A 22,439-nucleotide genomic window follows, 5' to 3' on the forward strand; every position below is an offset into this window, starting at 1 on the left:
TTTCCACATCCCTTTCAATTGGGTGCTTAATTCTATCACATACCGCCGAATTTTGTCCTTTAGTGGATCCACATCGGGGCCAGCTGTGATTATTGTCTCTGGCAATTGCATTGCTCACCTGGTCACTAATTCATATGGTATTAGCCCGGTTACCTGATTCGTGCTGGCTCTTAATCTCATTAATATGGCTGGCAGCACTTCAGCCCATGTTCTGCTTGATGTTTGCATCATCTTAGCTAAAGTAATTTTGAGCGTTCTATTCATTCTCTCTGCCATCCATGAATTCTGGGGGTGATATGGAATGTGAAATTTTTGTCTAATGCTGAATAATTCATGACCTTGCCTGTGAAATGCGTCCCTTGGTCGGAGTCAATCTGGAGGGGTACCTCCCCCCCCCCCCCCCCCCCCCCCCCACCTCAGGATTACCTTCTCTGCTAATATTCTGCCTATAGTGGCCGCAGTGCAGCTTTTGGTCGGGAATGTTTCTCCCCACTGGGTGAATTGGTCTATGATGACCAGGCAGTACGTTTTTCCATGGGAAGGTGGTAGTGCCCCTGTAAAATCCACCTGAAGGCATTCCCAGGGTCCCCTAGGTCAGTGCTGGTGTCCCATCCTAATGTTTATGAGTCTCCATAGGTTATGTTGTGCACAAACTATGCATCTGCAGCAGTAGTTGGTCACTTCTCTTCCCACTCTCTTCCATCACCACTCTCTCCCAAGGGTTGCTATCATGGCCTCTCTACCTGTAATGGAGGGCCCGTGGTGTAGTTCAAGCAATGTGTTCTGCATACACGCTGGTGCTACCACCTTGTCTGCTCGCCTCCAGACACCATCCTCCCCTTTGAATGCCCCTGGCAGAATCCATTGCTCTGTCTCTTCCTGTGGGGTGTCCTCCTATAGCTGCTGAATTTGGATAGTGTCTTTTACTAATTCATTAGTGGCTATTCCAGGCTTGTTAATGGCTTCTTGTTCTAGGGCTTTCTGAGCTGTTCGGTCTGCTGCCTGGTTTCCTTTGAATTTTAGCCAACTTGGTCTCTCTTTCGTTGGCTCCTTTTGATGGGCTTTTATTTTTATTACTGCAGCCTCTTTTGGCTGTTCACTGAGACACAATAGTGTCAGCATTCTTAATTGGTGTCTGATAGGGGTTCCCCCGCGGTGGTGAACCCTCTTCTACTCCAAGCCACTATGAACTCATGGACTACACCGAAGGCATATTGACTGTCTGTATACATTTTCACAATTTTTCCTTTTGCTACTTCAAGTGCTTTGGTGAGTGTTACCAGTTCTGCTACCTATCTGACTTCCATCAATCCTTCCAGACATAACTGTTTCTAACTTATCATTTACCACAGACCACCCTGTTCGTGGCGAGCCTGCTATATGTTTTTGTGACCTGTCCACGAAGAGGGTCTCCTTGGCTGTGTCTGGGGGGGGGGGTATCTTTTACTGTTCCCCCATCTTCATCCCAATCTATATCCCCACAGTTGTGCGGTTCCCCTGTGTATAGCATTCCCTCAGCTGGGTTTTATCCTGTATCCCTGTCTAATACAGCAGACTGACTTGGGGGTAAAAGAACTGTTTCCCACTTTGCCCTTCTCATTTTGGAGACAGTGCTCAGTATCCCTGTGTTTAGCATCTCTACTAGGGTGTGTTTAGTGTGGAGGATCACATTCCCTGTCATTACTTTGGGCTCGCTAATGGCCCAAGCAATGTAGTCTAAGGCTGCTATGCACCTGGGCGACCCGGTGACAACAGACCTTTCTGTAGTTGAGTAGTACCCTATGGGCCTTCTCCTGCTACCGTGGTCATAGGTGACCACTGCAGAGTAAAATCCTCCCTCATTATTACAGTGGATGTGAATCTCCTTGCTGGGATTTGGCAGCCCTAGCCCGGGGGCCAATATGAACCGATTTGTAAGCTGACTGTATGCCTCCTCCTGTTCTGGCCCCCAGGTTACAGGTTCCAAGTCAGGCTTGCCTCCTTTAATTTAATCTCTGGACCGGTTCAGCCACTTTTGCGAACTCGGGTATAAAGCTCCGACTGTAGTTGAATAGCACTGTGACCTTTCTGACTCCCCTGACAGTGGCAGGTCGTGGCATCTGTGGGATTGCCTTCTTGCAGTCGTTTGGCATTTCTTTGAGTCCCTGGGATATGAGGTGTCCCAGGTATAAGACTTGTGTTTTGCCAGTTTGTACCTTTGTGGGACTGACTTTTGTTGGGGCTAACCTGTGGTTGTCAATTCCTGTAATACTAGACATAAAGCTTCCTGGTGTCCTGACTCGGACTCTGAGGCAATGAGGATATCATCTACATATTGGAGGGCAGTGCTACCCTCTGGAAAATCTATTCTCTTGAGAATGTTGCTTATCACCCTGTGAAAAATAGTGGGGCTGTTGTGGAACCCTTGTGTCAGGCGAGTCCACATGTACTGCCTATCCCTTACTGTAAAAGTGAATTTATTCTGGAACTCAGGGTGTAACGGAATAGACCAGAATCCATTGGCTATGTCTAAAACAGTAAAAATCTTGTGTTCATGGGCCAAGCCATTTAGAATGGTGAAGGGGTCTGCTACAATAGGGTGCAATTTGGGGGTGACCTTATTTAGTCCTGTATAATCAGTGGTGAGCCTGTAGCTCCCATCAGGCTTTATTACTGGCCATGTCGGGAAATTTGTTGTACTTGTGATTTCTTTCAGGATTCCCTGTTTCACTAGTCCTTTCACTATCTCCACAACTGCTTTTTCTTCCTCGGGTTTTATTGGGTATGCTCTGGTCCGGGAACCCTCATGGGGTCTAGGTAACTCGACCTTATCTAACTTTGTTTCTGCCCATGTTCCGGGGATGGAGGAGCTGATGGCTCCGAATCCCCCCTTTTTGAGGTTCCAGTTCCTACTGGTGACGCAACCACTTTAATAGTTTCAAAGTGACTTGTAAGTATCCCAACCTCTGTCTTTTGACCGTCCTGTCTGGGCCAAATCAGTTTCCCTTTTGCACAATCGATTAGAACATAATATTCTCTCATGAGATCATTGCCCATTATGGTGCCCTCGTTATTTTGGCATACATAGAATTTCATGGGGAGCTATATATTGTTTATTTCTAGAAGGGTAGTTTGGCTGAGGTAAGCTGGTGTTTTATCCCCTTCTACCCCAGTTAAGTGAATCATTTTAATTGTGTAAGGGTAAGTTTGTGATGGATACAGCCACTTCTGTGTCTACTAGTATTTCACATTTCCTCCCTCCTATTACTGCGGGCATGTAAATACTTCCTTACCGTCACAAATACAGGCAGCTGCTTGTCGGCTCTGCTGACCTCGGGATTCCCTTGGTTCCGTGGTGTTTTGGGTGGTGTTTGAGGGTGCCCCAAGCTTTTTCCAGCACACTGCCTCTATGTGTCCTATTCTGTTGAGGGGTTCAGTATTTTACATTGTTCCCTGCTCGTGGGACCCTACATTCTCGAGCAAAGTGTCCCTGCCGGCCACAGTTGTGGCAGGATAGTTTTATTCTCTCTTGACTCCATTCCAGTAGGCTGCTTTGTCAGGTCTTGCCATTGTCGCAGGAGCTTCTGCCTCCTGCACCCTGCTAGCCCACTCAACTAGATCATCATAATCCTGGGACATTATTATTCCCATTTTCAGGATGGCTTGGTGGGCACTAGAGAGCCCATCTCTAAAAGTTTGCATGAACTGCCGGTCCCCCCGAACTGGGTTTGTTTGCCCTGAGTATTCCTGATAGCCCTAAATAATCATTCCCATTTCCATTGGCTCCTTCCCCTTTAAGTTGCTTAGTGGTCGTGATCTTGCTCCAGTTTGTGGAAGCATTTCCTAGCACCCTCTGGATTTCTTCTTCTAAAATCGGTGAAGGGGGCCTACTGGGCATCTACCTCAGCTGTGAGGGCAACGGCATATTTCACCGTCCTCCCCTACAGTCTCAGGTTGCTATGGCATTGGGTCTGCCAGCTACCTGTCTCCAATTATCCACTGGGCAAGCTGCTCGGACCAGCTGGTGTATGTCACTCAGGTGTAGTTGGTGCCCTATCCATACACTATCCAGCTCTTCCCAGAACCTGATGTTTGCACTCCTGGGCTGTAATTTGCCCAGGGAGGCCATAATTTGCTGCCTCTCCCCTGAGGTGAAGGGTTTATAATTCGCTTCGGGCTGTGAGCCTGTTCCTCCTCTGGTAATGGGCGCTAAGTTATACTCTTGCATGGTTCATCTAACAGAAGGGGCAGATGGTCTCTGCTGGACAGTTTCATAAGAGGGGAGAGAGTCAATCTCCCCTTCCTCCTGTACTTTTTCTAATCTTTGTTCTTGTTCCTTTATCCTATTCTCCAGCTCCTCAATTCGGTCTTAGCCTTTTCTCCACTTGCCAGTGGAGACACTTACTTGTTCAGTTAAGCCTGCTAATTGGCACACTAACATTACCCCTATCTTTTTAGTTTTATTTAATTTTTGTTTATCTATCGACTCTCTCTCTATTGTACTAATGTCTGGGATGGATCCCAACCACTTTTCTTCATTTGTCAGCCCTTGTCTGCCTGTCTTGTATTTCTCAATAAGGGAACCTGCAGTATCTCCTTTAAAACTTTGATCTGCCATTTAGCAGATTGCATACCCCCAGGTACCACCAACAGTAAAGTGTCCCTAACGACTGGGGATTTCTCTACCCCTTGGCCAATAATACTGTCCCAGCATCATCTGTACGGTCATAGCAACCGGTTGGCTGGAAATACTGACTCAATAGGGTGTGCTCTCTAACGGGACTCATCTACCCTCCTGGCCACTTTTACTGACTCAACACCTTCCGATAGGCCCAGAAGCCTACCTCTAGCCTGGTGTGCTCTCTACTGGTGGACTCTTTACACTCCCGGCCACCGCCATTATTTAAGCTCTGTCGTTATACAATGGACAGACAGGGTATCACAGTTACTCCGTGTCCACCCTCCCCACCTTGGTAACGTACACTCCACTGAGGTTTGGCTCTTGGTCAGAGTGATCAGCTCCTCTTCCTCACCACATTGGAAATTACAAATACAAACAGCACCCAACTTTAAATTTAAATTCTAACTGGACTCTGCGTTGTTCGCCCCTACAGAGTCCAATGTTACCTGACTTTGCCACTTGTGCTCCTAGTGCCCTTGGTGCCTCAATTCCCACTTCAAATCCCAACCTTCCTACCTTTAACAACCAGTTTAAGGGCAGGATCTTTGAGACAGGAACTACCTTGTCCTCTGGCTGTTTAGCACAAGCAGCAGGTTCTTACAACCAGTTAACACTTATTCCATTTATCTCTCCAGCCTGGAGGTTCCCAGCCTCATTTGTGATGAAGGGCTTTTGCCTGAAGCGTCGATTCTCCTGCTCCTCGGATGCTGCCTGACCTGCTGTGCTTTTCCAGCACACACTCTTGACTTATTCTCCACAGGCATGCAGTACAGTAGCAAATTAGACATTGTAATTGGTATACCTTTTAAACTGTGTTGCTGGCCCAGTCTGACTCTTCCCGTTTGCAGGTACAAATTGGTTCTTACGCCGGTCCCCAATCGTGGCCTTTGACCAGGGCACCAGTAATCAGAACCCTGCTTGCAGTGCCAATGGGTGTGGGGAAAATCACCAGCCTCAGAGTCAGAGTCCGGGTTCAACAACAGCGTTTATTGTACAAGGAAATACTGGAGCTCTGGGGAGAGAAAGACACCAACAGCACAGTGTCAGCTGCAATTCCTCTCTCAACTAGGAGCACGTCAATATACCATTATACATTTAGTGATATAATAGGTCAGTGATGAGGTTATTTTCTCTGTAACATTGCTTGTTTGTTGTAAACATTGCAGAATCGTTGATAATTTCAATACAGAAATTTCAGTTCCAGCACAGCCTTTGTTAATTTCAGCGGTTGTTGTCAGTTTCAGTGCAGACATTGTCGGTTTCAATCCCTACGCGGATGTCCACTGCTATAGTAATGGCCGCTAGTCACTCTTCCTGATAAGGACAAGTACTGCAGCCCTAGCCAGACTCAATACTCCTTTGTATTGAGTCCGTATCAGACTGTTAGCATTTCTATCAAAAGTGTTGGGCTGGACCAGACACTTCAGCAGGCAATATACACCACTCATGTGTATTCTCTCCTCCACCCCCCCTACCGCCTTAAACTAATCAATTAGATTGAGAGCACATTATGCTGGTATTCTGGTGGGCCAGGCGGTGTCTGTGTGCTGTCTCTCTCCATATTGTGATCTGGCCACCAGCCACCATCGTGTATGTCCTTGTGCCTAGTGTCACTCTGCCCTGTGCCATTTCCCACTTCAAATCCTTGATAGAATAATCCTTTGGCATAATGAACTTGCTACAGTGTACAATAGCAGTTTTATATCATGTTGCACAAAATTGCCTGAGTTATGGAAAAACTGTTCACAGTGTATAAATTTAAGGTACAGGAAAACAACACCAAAAAACTTTGCAGATTTATTGTAAAAGTTACTTTAAAAAAGCAAACATCATAAACTTGCAGCTTGTAATTACATTGACTATTAATGCTTTTAACAGCCATTATTGTCTTTACAGAGATGCACTGGGCTGAAATTCAGAGTGAAGCTTCTTACATTATAAGAACAGCAGAATTTATTCTGAATCCACTTTTGGCTACAGATGACTTAGTGATAATTTGTCTTTCTACATTTGTTTTAGGAGTGAAATGTGTGCAAATATGAAGAGCATTTCAAATTATTTGTGTTGAAGCGATTTATCTGATCACTTGTGTTTGATTTTGTGATGCGTATGAAGTACAGGAAAAATCCACCATCCTGCATTTTTGTAGGGCTGATATTTACTATCTGGAGTCATCAATGTGGCTTGTCTGTAAGTCACATGCATTGAGCAATCTTGCTCTGTACATTCACCTTCTACTTCAGTTACATATGCTTTCATTAAGTAAAGCCATCTGAAGAATTTTTAATTCATTTAGTGCTTCAGAAGAAGTGCTCACACCTGCTGTTGGGATTTCAACCACTGAGGATGACTGTTTGGAGCTATAGCCTTCGTCTGAATCTACACCCTCTTCTTTGTCAGAATAGAGAGATTGTGGATATCCAATAACTCCACTTTGCAAATCAGATGGCCTGGTTGAATACTGTGAAGACAAACTCTGAAGAAATAACATCTGCTGAAATTCTTCAAGTCTCTTCTTTACATCATGAGAAATACCACCTGAATGTTCACTGATTTCATTCATTGTAATGTCATCTTCACAACTGTGCTGAGGGAAGTCTGAGACATCATTCTTCAGCATCCAATGCTTTTCTAAGTGTGGTTCACCTTCTGATTTTGAGTTTCCTAAGTTGGGACAATTTAACATACTCTGACTACAGCCAGATACTGACATGTTGCCCAGTGGTTCCAAGATATGTGCCATGTTTAGAACTTGTTCATCATTACAGTCTACTCCAATCAGATTTTGGGATAAACTGTTATCTTGACCTTTATGCTCAAAACCCACTGGATTTCTCACAAGTATTTCATCACTTGATTTTACAATTTGCACTTCATTTACTGCATAGGCTATATCATCAAGGGGTTTGTACTTAACAATATTCTGTTTCATTGGTTGAAGCTCACAATGTTCATCAGCCAAGATTGGCTCAGCTTCTGCTTCCTCTGGGAATAGAATACATTCTTTCTCAAACCAGTCTGGTTGCTCTGTTTGTATCAATTTAAATTGTTCAATAGCATTTTTTAATTTTTTACCAGATGGGCTATTGTGGTAATCATCCATTGTTATTCCTACCACACAGTAAGTTTTCCCTGGTTCATGTTTCTCCAAGTCCTGTACTCGGAAATATATTTCTTCAAATTGTTTCATTAGTTTGTACTTCACACCAATCTTAAATGGGTCAGGGATATCTTCTTCACTGCTGATATCATCAAAATATGCAACAATATACTTCCCAAATGAAGCTGGCCGTTTGAAGTCTGGCAAAATCAAGCTCATGGCAGGAGTGAACATGTCACGCATTGGTGAACGCTCATCACTTTTGAGCAAAATCTGGTTCTGTTTAATCCGCAGCATGGCTTCCCACTTCAACCTTGTTCCACGAGAGCATAAAATTATAATCTTGTCTGACTCGCTTTTGTGCAATGTGAGCCAATTGATATGCCCAACCTCTGCAACCTTGTTAACTTGTAAATAATCCAAAGTTACTTCGGTACCGCAGTTAGTCATTAGGAATTGTGCAAATGCCAGGATAACATTCTTGTAGAGTTCATGGTCCAATGAATAAATTATCAGAACTTTCTTTTTCACTTGTGGAAGTTTTGGGTATACAACCGCTGGTTCATCTGGAACAAAAATAGTTTCATTCATTTACATATAAATAGAAATAAATGACAAGTTGTCAATTGATTCAAGAAAACCAGGTTATCGTTGATGAATGAATTAATTGCAGCTAGTTACAGTGAATGAAAATCAACATGATAAATCTGCCAGAAGATGAAGGTACATAAAAGGTGTTTATGTACACAGATAATGGCTAGTAGTAAAGACCAGAACATTTGAAATCAAAACAAGACAGTGTGACAATAGAACCCCAGTTCAAAACTAGTGAAAGCTAAACTGAAGATTGATGTTTAGAATTACATTCTAGTTACCAGGTTGCCTGTAACCAGGTAATGACAATTTTGGAATAACTTGAGATGTGCTGATCTACTTTTTAAAAATCTACTTCTTTGTTTCCGCAGTGTTCTTTCAGGGGAAGTGGAAAACTAGTACACATCATTGCCATAAAGACATGTTCTACTTATCAATGGCAAAGAATTAAAGAGGTTTATTTACTGGGTACAAAGATTTTAAGTAAATATGTCAAATTCATACATGGAGTCAAACTGTGAGTCTTCATGGGGCTAGAGGGCAGAGGGCTATCGGACTAGGGTTGCAAACACCAGTTATCATTTTAGAGTGACAATTTGTCCTTCGTATTTTTGTTTTCTACAACATTAATCATTGTCATAATTACATCCTGTTGCCATTGACAGTGGTAAGGGAAAATAAAAACTGAAAGCAGGATAGCCTGTACAAGTAGTTTCCATTACAAATGTGAACACAGGAATTTATAGTGAACATATGGAGATGAAAATGCACAAATACAACCTCTCTGTTCCATGTATTACATATATAAAGCTTGTCTAATTTAACTTGTTTAACTTACCATTTGGGATTTTAGGCAGCGACTTTGTTTCTAAAAGATAGAAAAGATAATTATAATTCTTGATATCAATGTCTTCAGTGAGAATTTTTTAAAATAACAAGCAGATTGTCAAGATCTGTCACTCCAAAAGAACAAAATTTGTTCCTCAATCTACTGTTCCTCAGTTAACAAATGAACACAATGTTTTAAACACAGGTTCTGTGCGCATTATAGAATGTGTTCTTTGACTTAACCATAGTTTGTCACATTGTGGCATCAAGTACTATATTTTTTAAAAGTTCAAAATGGTGAGAAATAGGGGAAAGTAAGGAAGGATAAAGAATGGCTAGTGTGGCTGAACAAAGTGTTATATAAAATAATTGAAATGTACAAAAAAAAATCAACTTGTACAGAGAAACATTAACAGTCAATTCTGCTATAACTCGGTAGTTCCGCTCTTATGCTATCCCATGTTATAAGAAAATTGTGTATTGGCAGCACCATTTAAATTAATGGGGCCAGAATCACGTTATAACCAATACACACTTTAAAACTTTGTGCTTTAGGAAGTGTCCCCAATTCGTCAATCGTGTTATTGCAAATTGGTGTTAACAAAATGCATGTTATAGCAGAAAGATCTGTACTTGATTCCATGGGATGACTCAATATTCTAAGACAAGGAAATACTGATTGAGAAGTAACTGATGAGAGTAATAAGATTGGTCAGCAAGCAACATGTGTCCTGGAGAAATATGAGGTTTGGCAGCATCTGTGGAGAAAGAAAGAGTTAACGAAGACCAGTCATACTGGACTCTAATTGTTAACTCATTTCTCTCTCCATCAGTGCTGTCAGACTTATTGAGTTTCTCTAGCACTTTGTTTTTATTTCAGATTTCCAGCATCTGTAGTATTTTGCTTTTTGTTTAGAGCAACTTATAGGTAACTGTTTCTGGGTGTACTATAACCCAGTACCATTCTATAATGTGAAGATGCTTCGGCTCATCCAACATCCCTCTCAGTCTCTGAAGCCTTGTTTCAGTGACTTGGATCATTGAATAGAATTAAATTTACATTAAAATTACATTTGAAATCTACAATTATAAAATCTACGATTAAGTTCATTAAATAATCAAGATTTATCACATGCATTTTTCAATAAATATTTTGTTTCCTGGCCAGCTATCATGTTTGCACAAGAGAATGTAAAATGAGATCCCAATTTGGCCATCCAGTCAATGATCTCCCATGTTGTTGAATTGATAAATGCGAGGCCTCCCACAACAGACCTCCGTGGATGGCAATGTGACATATTCCACGGCCACAACTGTACTGCAAGTGTAGCGTAAATTAAGTTTAAGACTGAAATAATAATAGCCAGAAACAGGCAAAAAGCCAAAAGAACTGTCGATGCTGGAAAGCTGAAATTAAAACTGAAATTGCTGGAAAACCTCAGATGTTCTGATAGGATCTGTACAGAGAAATCCATTAACATTTCAGGTCCAATGACCCTTTTTAAGATAGAAAGAGGCAGTCTGTCCACACCACTCAATCTTGCTTTGATCTCTCACGTTGCTTAAAGTTTTTTTTGTATATTACTGTGATACTTTCACATCTAGTTAAACTTTTGTGTGTTATGTCTTCCCTTAATCATACTCTATAAAATAAATACTTCCCCCTGATCAAGAGGGTTGGCATGCTGCTAGCTGATCACCATCAACTTTCGAAAAGCTGCATGGGCAACTCTCTTCCGTTCATTCAAAAACAAGCAGGGAATACCTCTATGTCAGCTCCTTTCCAGTTCTAATCTGTGGCATGCTAATTGGTCAGAAAAAGGACAAAATGTATAGGGATTTCTTCTTCTGTGACAACATGATAAGCTACATCATTTGGTCAATATTTTAAAAGTTGTTTTCTCTTCATCTCAAGGTCTTCCTGCCCTAAGCAGATTAGATTGTGCCCCGTGGACAGGGTCTGGGCTGCACTCCTACACCAGTAGTGAATCTTTCAACCTGTATTTTGCATGGTCCTTCATTAAATCTGTCCATCAGTACTGGACTCATAGGATTCCATATGTGCCAAGTATTGGATTTCAATTTCTGAAGCGGGGTAGGTCCTAACTGGATGCTAGGGATTCAGGGGGTGGGATTGAAGGACTTTATGTAAATGTCTGGAAACAAAAAGTCAACCAATTGTTTCAATGAAAATACATTATGTGATAAAAGAGAGAACTGTGATATCAATTTTAAAAATGTAAGTAAATGTAAAAAATCCTTCATTCCTTACCATTTTCTTTGGATTTTATTTGTACCCAAATGATACAGACACAGATTAAAAGGAAAACCAAAACACCGATGACAGCAAAGAAACCGGTTCTCTCAGATGACCCTCCTGCAACAACCAGAACAGAAGTGAAATTCCCCAAGTTGCACAGTATAATACTATCAACAAAATGTCTGATCTAACACAATCAGACCTCTATAGCATGTCATTTAGTGCATGCCTCAACAGAGATGAGTGAGTGGAATCAGAGCACACAGAGGTAATATTGTATTTTAACTTTGGATTTCTGCAGCATAGGAAACGAGCAGCTCCCGGGAACTACAAGTACATTTCACAGATTTAGATAATACGTCAGAGGTCTCCAGAATACCTCACATCTGAGCAAGACAGCTGGCGAAACAGCAAGGTAACAGCTTCCATGTTATTGCATTTGAAAAATAACGTTGGTTAGAATTCTTGAGTTGAAAGAGGTAATTCATAATGCTAAAGAAATACTGATTCACAGAGGATATCCAATGGCTATAAATAAAGACATCAATAGAGTTTTAATGACCAAAAGCAAATGACAACTGAAAATTAAAATGATTTTACAACAATGACCTGATTGGATTCCCAGGAAGATAGACTGATATTTTTTCATAAAGGTTAATTATTTATATTTTGAGATCCCCAGACCTGGAATATCAGTTAGATCACTTCCATGGAGATTGACAGCAATGGGTTGGAGGGTTGTGGAACTCTTGAAATGTGAATGAGAACTTTCTTAGTATATTTCTAGGCCAAGCAGGAAACAATGCTGCATCTAGTTATCAGAAATCAAGCGAGCCAAATAGGGAGAATGATTCAGTGTGAGAACATTTGAGAAATGATGAGGAGTTCTGGAAAATGAGAAATAAAATTAAGATAGTCAATTGGAGGAAGTTGAAAAATGGCACTGGTCCTGATGAACTGAAAACAGAAGATGGCCATGTAAAAACCTGATGCGTAATGAGAGCTCTTCAGAAGGGATATTTCAAGGACAGACTAGGCAAATCTCCACATCAGGGAAAGGCATCGGATTAGAAGCTGGAGTTCGCAGTTGACTGAAAATATATGATTAAAATATACAATTAAAATGAAACCAAGAAAGAAGACTTACAATAAATATCAGATTTATAATTTGGGAGAGAACCAAGCCAAATAGAAAAAGGTGTGAGACCTGAAAAGAGGGGGACAAGGAATGCATACAAGAATAAATTAACAGGAAACACAAAATAAAACTTTAAAAAGGCTATGTTAAACATTATGAATGATATCAAGGGTAGTCAGAGAAACAGTAGGCTTAATTAACAACAAAAAGGACCTAATATTGTGGAGGCAGCAGATATAGTTAACTTTCCATGTCTTGTGAAGAAATGTAATAAGTGCCACAGTAAGGAGGTGATTGTATAGAAATAGGATAGGATAGGATCAAAATTTAAAAAAAGTATTTGAAAGGATGTCAGTGTTCAAAATAGAATTTCCATTGAGACGATGTGACATTTCTAAGTTGTGAATTGTGGATGTAACTGCAATCTTTCAATCCTCCTTTGATATGGGAATTGTGCTAGAGAACTGGAGAATTTGAATGTAATATGTCCTAGTTCAAAAAGAGGGGTGAGGGGGTGGGGTGGGGGGTCGGTAAGACAAACACCTCAATTAAAAGGATAATCAGCCTAATTAGAGGCAAAATGAATCAGCATTTTAAAAACCCTTTCTTAATTATGGACAATCACTATAGATTGGTGAAGACAAATTGGGTTCCACTAAATTATGTACATTGTGGGTATATCACCATAAGTTACCCTTAGTTTGTCTACTTAAGAAATCCCACAGCTAATCAATTGTTGAAACAAATGTTTAAACTTTATTGCATGTAGCAACAGAAATAAGACCCCTCAAAGTAGCCAGTTAAGCCTCGCAACCAAATGTGGCTATTACCCAATTAATGGTGTCATTTAGATACAATTCCAAACAACAGTGTCTATGTCACAAAGGTTCGCTCCTCGTACGTGTTGTTCTTCGAAGTTTTGCTAATGAAGGGTTTCGGTGATGAATTATTACAGATTTTCATCCTTTAAATTTGTGGTGTGACGGTACTAATTTGGATTTTTGGATTCTTTCATCCACAATATTGCAAGTCTGCAGCCTGCCTTATCAGAAGTAACTTCTTTGTTCCTTGTTACATTTGGCACTGACTGCCTATTTGAAGCACCACTTTCCTGCAGTTAACTCCTTAAATTCCTCTGCAGGGCAATCAATTATTGTTATAGTGTTATAAAGCAGCCAGTTGTCAAGCACACATCAAAACAATTTTTTCATGTAGCTTCGACTCCCTCTTTTCCCAGATGAGGCTAATATATGTATAAGTTCGTCCTTGTCCTTTAATAGTTAATTCCAGACAGAGTTTTTGTTGATCCCTTCCTGTATAACAATTTAGCTTTGCTGATTCTTTCAATCTGTGACCACTTAAAAGTTCTAAAGTTTACAGTATCACATGTTCCTTGGTGATGTCATGAGAAGACCAATGAGTATAGTGTGATCAATGTTGTGCATGTAGGCTTTCAAAAGGCGTTTTTGGAAAATTACCACACAATAGATTTGTTATCAAAATTAAAGCATATGGGATCAAAAAGGCAATAACTGCCTGGATACAAAATTAGCTAAAGGAAACGAAAGCGGAATGTTGTAGTAAATGGTTATTTTTCAGTCTGAACGGAAATGAACAACATTGTTTCCAACTGTCTTTTTGATGTAAATTAATAACAAACTTTATTATACAGAGCGTAAATTCCGAGTTTGGAGGTGAAAGAACTTTAAAAAAAGTAAACATTGACTGGGTATTTAAACAGACTTCAGAGAATACAAGGTGCCCTGGTGCCCTGGCAGATTAAATTTAACACAAATATGAAATTAATCATTTTGCTATGAAGAATGAGGATGGGGAATATAAACTAATTGTACAATTGTAAAGGGCTGGAGAGATCTGGGCTATACATGCACATGTCTATGAAGGTGATAGGACAAGTTAAGGCGGCTGTTAAAAAATGTACAGAAAAACTCAGTTTATAAACAGTGGAATGAAATGAGAAACAAATATTATGCTGAGCCTTTACAAAATGTATTCGATGCTAGGCATTACACTTTCAGTTAGATTGTGTGTTGATGAGGTGCAATAGAATACAGTAATACAATAATTATGTAATGGAAGGTGTATGAATTTGTTTTTATAGCACTTAGTCTATATTTTAGGGTTTTGAGCTAGTGGTGTGTGGCATATGTGGAGAGGTTTAATAGTTACACTTAAATTATTTCTGAGGCCATGGTGATTTGTTTTTTAAAAAGTACAGGAGAAAAAGTCATTGAAGGCTAATGGGAATTAGTTTACATTGGAAGGGTTTTACAAGCACAGAGTAAACTGAGTATTAGACATTTGGTTTAGAAGGTTAGAGAAATTTTTTTTTAAGCTTAGGGGAAGCACCCATAACTTGAAAAGGACTTGAGTTTCAGTTTCAGATTTTGCAGAAGCCTTGGGTGAAGCTGGACGTGATAAACAGTTGCTCTGACAGAAAGGAAATAGGTTATATGTTTAGTTAAGGAGTTTAGTTTGAAAGGTCCAGGCTAGAAGTGGTTTGTTAAAAAACCCCAAAGGGGTAATTTGAGAAAGTCTAAACTCAATTAAATGAAGACTCGAGGAAGAGGCTGTCAGATTTTTGAGATTGGGAAATGAAGCACAGTTAAATCATCCACACAAATGTCAGAGGGAAAGGAATTTTCTCTGGCGACTGTACTGTAAAGGCTTCATTTCTTTTGCATGACAAACTTGTTTTATTGATAAAAATCAAAATGTGCAGCAAAGTGTGCTTGCGTTTCAGTGAAAGACCACCTCATTAAAATAAAACAAAGTAAATATGATCTATTAAACTAGATTTCAGCTACATATTGGACTTGTCTAGTAATATCAGCTTATCAAGCAATGTTACTTTGGTTAAGGGGGTGATTTAATAGGTGTTCAAAATTTTGAAGTGTTTTGATCATTCTCCCTATTTACTCTATTCCAGAGGCAGAAGCATCAATAAACAGAGAACATAGATATACGGTGATTGGCAAAAAGAACTTGAGTGACAGGACGAAGGAAAACATTATACAGTAAGTTATAATGTTTTAGAATGCACTGCCTGAAAAAAGTGCTGGAAGCAGATGTCAATCAGTTTCAGAAGACAACTCGACAGATCCTCAGGTTGGAAGAGTTGTAGGGAAAGAACAGGACAGATGGGGTTAATTTGACAGCACTTCTAAGAAATACACATGCACTATACTATTCTATGATCCTAATTCTAACTTTGTAATATCTCTGTTGTTGTGATTTGATGACCAGGAGTACAGTACCTCTTTTAAGCCCATCTATTACTGTTTTTATTCTGCTCAAAGCTCTTCAAATGGATTGATGGAGCACGAAGTTGCTACTATTTCACGTTCAATAAAGTAAAGCACAGATTAAAATAAGACAATGTGCTAAGATATTTCCCTATTCAATACATTTGCATCTAAATCCTCAATCGTGCCTTTGTCATTTCTTGACCTGTTGATTCTATTGCTTCACAGTAGCCTCGCTTCCTTCACTGTATTCTTTTAACTCATCCAAATCTGTTGCCATATCAATTATTACTCCACGATCATGTTTCTTGTTTTTAAACACCTGTATTTCTTTATTTAACTCACTGCCACTTCTCTTCTTGATGTGGAGGTGCCTATGTTGGACTGGTGTGCATGTAATTTCTCATTCTCATCTTTAAGCATCCTCATAGTCTTACCTCTCTCTAATAGTTCCCTCTTCACAAATGCCATCCCTCCAACTCCACTAAAGCTCTCCAATCCTCTGATTCTGGTTCTGGTCTTTTGTACATTCCCTGCCTAAGGTTTTTGGAGCCACATGAGTAAACAAGACACGCTACACAGTTGGAAATCTGTAAAGTGCAGTCATGCTTCCTACTTAGATCAGTTAAATTTAATCTGTGTCAGTCCATTTCACCAGTCCATCTTGTGTCCTCTGAAGTGTTACCACTTACACCAAATAAATGATAGCCTTATGTCCATTCATTAGCATACACATTCAAAATAGGTTTAGATTCCCGACTGTGTGGAAACAGGCCATTTGGCCCAACAAGTTCACATCGACTCTCCAAAGAGTAACACACCTATATTTACCCCTGACTAATGGACCTATCACTATGGGCAATTTAGCAAGGCCAATTCACCCGATTTGCACATCTTGGACTGTAGCAGGAAACCAGAGCACCCCAGAGGAAATCCATGCGGATACGGGGAGAACGTGCAAACTTTACATAGACAGTGGCCAGAAGTGGGAGTCGAACCAGGGTCCCTGGTGCTGTGAGGCAGCAGTGCTAACCACAGAGCCGCAGTGCGGCCCAGGGAGCTCTTTAAAACTCACCTTCAGTTGATGTTGTAGACAATTTTGGTGGATTTGTTTCTGAAAGGAGAATACAAACAATTTAGAAATTTATACAGAGAAATCCCAAATGACAGTTCAGAATAGTTAGAATTGGCCTTTCAGCTGTAGGCCTTGGGCTTGAATCTTGACTCAGGCCATTGGAGCTGAAAATTTCACTTGAAAGATTATCTCCAGTTCATGAGAGACAGTACCAACTTGCATTTGTACAGCACCTTAAGCATTAAAAATATCCCAAGGCTCCTTTTCTTTTATTCTTTCATGGGATGTCTGTATAGCATTTCCTGCCCATCTAATTGTTCTTGCAAGGCCACTTCAAAGGGTAGTCAAGAATCAACCACACTGCTATGGGTCGACAGTTACACATAGGCCAGTCCAAAGAAGGATGGCAGATTTCACTCCCTAAATTTAGTAAACAATATGGATGACACCATTATGGAGACTAGATTTGTACTCCAGATATATTAATGGAGTTTAAACTCCAACAGCTACCATGGTGGTAATTGAACCTGTGCTCTTAGATCATTACCAACAATAGAAATTGTGGAAAAGCTCAAGTCTGGTAGTATCTGTGGAGAGAAATCAGAGTTAACTTTTCAGGTCAAGTGACCTTCCTCAGAAGGGTCAGGGGTTTGAGGAGGGGTCACTTAACCTGAGATGTTAACTGATTTCTCTTCACAGATGCTGTCAGACCTGCTCAGCTTTTCCAGCATTTTCTATTCTGGTTTCTGGTTTTTAGCGCCTGTATTTTTTCTGGCTTTTATTTAGTATTTAACTCACTGCCACTTCTCTTCTTGATGTGGAGGTGCCGGTGTTGGACTGATGTGGACAAAGTTAAAAATCACAATACACCAAGTTATAGTCCAACAGGTTTATTTGGAAGCACCAGCTTTTGAAGCGCTGCTCCATCGGGTAAATGTGGAGCAGGATCATAAGAAACAGAATTTATCGCAAAAGATTGCAGTGTCATAAAGCTGAAATGATATATTGAACAAACCTGGAATCTAGGTTTGTTCAATATATCATTTCAGCTGTATATTGTAACCTTGTGCTATAAATTCTGTGTCTTATGATCCTGCTCCACAGTTACCTGATGAAGGAGCAGTGTATCAAAACAAAAAAAAGAGATTTTTGGAGGATTGACCAAAAGCTTTACAATCAGCAGATTTGACCGCTTAAAAACAAGGGTGTGCTATGTAAGGGTACTAGGATGATGAGTAAGCAGGTTTTGGGTTGGTAATGTATGTGACAGAATGTTTGGACAATTTAAAGTTCATAGTGGAGAATGGGAGGCTTTCCATTGGAAAAGTGAAATAATAAGGTCAGGAAATGACAAAGACATGGAGAGTAGCAGGGGAGCGGAAGACCCTGTGTCAGGCAGTCAATATGACCAAGGAGAGTGGGCAGGCAGCGTTATTTAAAGAGTGGGTGAGATGACAAATCTCTGGGAGTAAACACCACTGAGAGGAACCATGTGACAGGGAGTTGGCATCATCCAGAGGATTGGGTGAGGTGAGGGCCATAGAAATAAGGAGTAGGTCAATTGGATCTTCAAGTCTGGTCCATCATTTAATTAGATCATGGCTGATCATCCAACTCAGTAGCCTATTTCCACTTTCACCCCATACCCTTTCATCCCTTTTGCTCTAAAAACACTGTCTCTTTCTTGAAAACATTCAATGTTTTGGCCTCAACTGCTTTCTGTGGCAAAGAATACCACAGGCTCACTACTCTCTGGGTTAAGAAAGTTCTTTTTCTCAGACCTAAATAGCCGATCTTTTATCCTTAGAGTGTGACCCTTGTTTCTCAGTCAGCAGGAACTGCACGTACCCTGTCAACTCATTTTAGAATTTTATAGAATTTTATAAGATCACCCTCCCTACTTTTCCAAACTGTAATGAATAAAGTCCTGAACGATTCAGGCTCTTCATACATCAATCTTGCCATCCCAAGAATCAATCAATCTGGTAAAACTCTGTTGCATCTAGCTAGAACACTCAGATAAGGTGGCTGACAATGTGTGGACACCATGAGCCAAACTGCTACTTTCCATGCTGTAAAACTGAGGATTTATACAGCTAATGGATAGTGTGTGGTGGTGTGGGGACACATTCTGAAGGTCATATCTTCAGTTGTATGTAAACGTTATGGAGCTAGAAATAGGAGGTCTTTGTGATTGTGTGTTTATGGAGTCTGAAGCTCAGCTCAGGGTTCATATAATGCGGAGACTTCCAAAAGAACTACTTCTGTCAGTACAGAACTTGCTGAAAAAATATATATTTTGTTGAGACTTTCATCTTGCATTCATCGGGGTAAGAAATATCAATTCAAAGGGTAAACAACATTAATACTGTACGAGCCTGCTGACTGATTGGCAGGTAGACTGTGATTGGTAGAGGCATTGCCGTGGAGAACACAGTCAGATAAAGACTGACAACTAACTGCCAAGATCTGTTTAAATTTTAAATCAATCAGGTTGGCTCTGATTGGTCAAGACATGGCCGTGAGAAATAAAACAGAGAAAGATTCATCTGTTGTTTTTTTTTAAGTTGAACAAGCACAGAGTGTATATATACTTTGTGCATTCAAAGATGAAGACCCTATTTATAAATATATTCCAGTATTTGGAAGTGTACTTGACTGACAATCGTAAAATTGTTTGTAAATGGTTAAGTGTAAATCTCCACGCACTCAATTATTTAGCAAGTATTGTCCAATTTCAGAATCACATCTAAGCAATGTGAGGGATAATGGCTACCTCGATCAAATCATTCTTGCTGTATATCGCACAAACTCTTGAAAGGGCCTAGGAATGTTACTCTTGGTCCTGAAACATGCCCAAAACTACCCCAGATAGGCAATGTCTCAAATTTTTGAGCAACAGGTGGAGCAAGCTGCTTCATGGTAATACTGTACAAAGCAAAAAAAGATGACGATGTTCACCACAAATCAATGCTGCCCTCAGGCCAAAATGAAGCTCTGTTTATCAAACAAATGAGTAATGTGATATATGAATTTTGGAACCAGTATATGCTACATATATATGATGTAGGTTCCAAAGACTGGCTTATCCATTTGACTGTTCACAGAGGCAAGGTACCAACCACACACAACCAGCCTGTGCTTGGGAAACAGTGTCTTACATTAGATGAGATTCTGCAAATTGACAATACAAGATAAATAATGATACGTACAAAGAATTACTCTGACAACCAATTTAGGATTGTCAAATTAGACTCACCACATGCCATTTGTGTACACAGGAAGCTACATATATGAATATACAGAGCCTGGTGTTTTTTGCAGAAACAAAGAACATGCACACAGACGACACCTGTTTCAACTCAACAAAATAGATAACCGCAATTGTCTAGTTCATTTGACTGGTTTTATTTTGAAAAAAATATCAGTCACGATCTAACTGGTGAAATCTCCTTAGCAATGCCACTACCAGAGGCTGCTTGCCAACCAATTAGCATGTTCTACCATACAGTATAAATGTTTGTTTTCCCTTTACACTGGCTTTTCTTACAAAAACTGTTCTGATGAGAATAAAACAAAACATTTTGACAAAATGTGTCTTTTTTCAGCAATACTAAAAATTGGACGTGTTAAATAAGCAGTCTTAAAACATAAAGCAGGGAAGGACTCAAGAGAGTTCGTGGAAAGGGGCTGCTGAACATCATTGACATACATATGAAAGCTGACCTTAAATCTACGTACAATGTTGTCAAGGATCAACATATGATTGAAAAAGTTTTGCTATGTCTTTGGACTCCCCCCTAGGAGCATTTCACAGGGACATTATAGAGAATGGTTCACTTTGTATTTAATCCCGTGCTGCACTGCAGTTGGAGTCAGTTTAGAGGGAGCTTTCCTTTGTATGTAACCCACATTCTGACCTGGGAATGTTTGATGGGGCATGCAGAGGTAGCTCTACTCTCAAGACTGATTATTTCATTCAAGTGAATAAGTGCACCTGAAAGTTTCCTCTATGTAATTTCATAGTATCATTTGAGCAAGCTTTCGGAGCTCAAACCGGCCACGTTTCAGGCTGGGGTAAAGAGGGACAGTGCAAAGGTTACAATGGCTAGGCATACACCTTTACCTTCATACTCTGGACCTGGGATATCTTTACGAATCCTTCTGCAATCATTGTCGCAGTCAATGAAAAATGGTTGAATCTGAAATAAAAACAAAAAAAAACTTATTTAGAAATGGTTTCAGCAGTTTTCCATAGCATGCACAGGGGATTGAGGGATTAGCGTAAAGGATTTTACGAAATGAATCTGAGAAGTTAATTTGATAACGAACTTCCACATTATCTTGTTACAGATTTTGTCCGTTAGGCTGCTCAAGAAAGCAAGCTAGAATTTGCTCTTGACATATATATTCTCTGTCCAGGATAGTGCTGAACACAACCTGCCTTCAATATTTTCCAAAGAAGAGAAACTATTGAGGTGTCCATATATACAAATGGCTGAAAACTACTGGATAAGTACAAGGACAATCAAAAAGGCTCATGGAATTTCGGCCTTTATCTCAAGGGTTTGGAATTTAACAATGAATATTACTACAGTTTGTCAGATCCCAAATAAAGCATTGCATCCAATTATGCACGTGAGAAAAAATATATCAGGCTGGATTTTGTGATTGACAATGAATAAACAGCACTTGCTGGTACACAATACTGACAACTGCCCACAGAATATTTATGGGATTTTGAGCAGACTTGTCGCCTGTCAGGAGAAAGTGAGGGCTCCAGATGCTGGAGATCAGAGTCAAAATTGTGGTGCTGGAAAAACACAGCTGGTCAGGCTGCATCAGAGAAGAAGGAGAATCAACGTTTCGGGCATAAGCCCTTTATCAGGGATTGCTGTCTGCTATCAGATATTAATTGTGGCAGTAGGTCTGCGGCATACGTAAACAGGGCAAGCAACTGTTTCTCCATCCAGTTATTCATTTCACCATTCAATTTCTTTCATTCTTCTGAACAAAGCAGATTATCTCACACTTATCCATGTTAAACTTTTACCAAATTTTGGCCTATTCACCTAACCTATCCATATCCATTTGTAAAATGTCTTCATTGCAACTTACTTTCCTACTTAATGTTATCTCTAAATGTGACTATAGTACATTCTACCCCTGCAGCCAAGTCATTAATATAGTTTATAAATAGTTGGAGTCTCAGGACTGAACCCAGAGGAACCCAACTAGTTACAGCTTGCCAACTGGGTAAAGACCCATTTATCCTGACTATCTGAGTTCTGGTGGTTAGCCAATCCTTGATCTATGCTAATATATTAACCAAAACCCCGTGGGACCTTAATTTGTGTATTCACCTTTTGTGAGGTATTTTATCAAAAACCTTCTGGAAGTCAAGATATACTACATCTACAGGACTCCACTTTTCTTTATTGCAAGATCAAAGAATTTTAGCAAATTAGTCAAATGATTAAGCCTGCATAAAACCATGCTACTCTAATGGATTCTGTTT

General features: G+C 40.1%; 1 protein-coding gene and 1 long non-coding RNA gene across 2 annotated transcripts in view; one reads left to right on the forward strand and one right to left on the reverse strand.

Moving 5' to 3' along the window:
- Window positions 1–5,626: 5,626 nt before the first annotated feature.
- Window positions 5,627–22,439, reverse strand: part of LOC122559593 (interleukin-17 receptor A-like) — a 56,225-nt gene continuing 39,412 nt past the window's right edge. Inside the window, exons 9-13 of the mRNA XM_043709346.2 lie at window positions 21,048–21,123; window positions 16,922–16,960; window positions 11,455–11,559; window positions 9,193–9,222; window positions 5,627–8,326 (exon numbers count right to left, since the gene is read on the reverse strand). Coding sequence (XP_043565281.1) covers window positions 6,900–8,326; window positions 9,193–9,222; window positions 11,455–11,559; window positions 16,922–16,960; window positions 21,048–21,123 — 1,677 coding nt within the window. The 3' untranslated portion in view covers window positions 5,627–6,899. The remainder of the gene's footprint in view (window positions 8,327–9,192; window positions 9,223–11,454; window positions 11,560–16,921; window positions 16,961–21,047; window positions 21,124–22,439) is intronic.
- Window positions 11,566–21,493, forward strand: LOC122559595 (uncharacterized). Its single transcript, XR_006314477.2, has 3 exons — window positions 11,566–11,857; window positions 15,531–15,618; window positions 21,275–21,493. It is a non-coding gene; the product is annotated as an uncharacterized LOC122559595 (long non-coding RNA).

Source organism: Chiloscyllium plagiosum, unplaced genomic scaffold (assembly GCF_037043375.1).
Source record: "Chiloscyllium plagiosum isolate Xiang-an unplaced genomic scaffold, Cpla_swu_hap1 HiC_scaffold_19, whole genome shotgun sequence".
Classification (NCBI taxonomy): Eukaryota; Metazoa; Chordata; class Chondrichthyes; order Orectolobiformes; family Hemiscylliidae; genus Chiloscyllium; species Chiloscyllium plagiosum.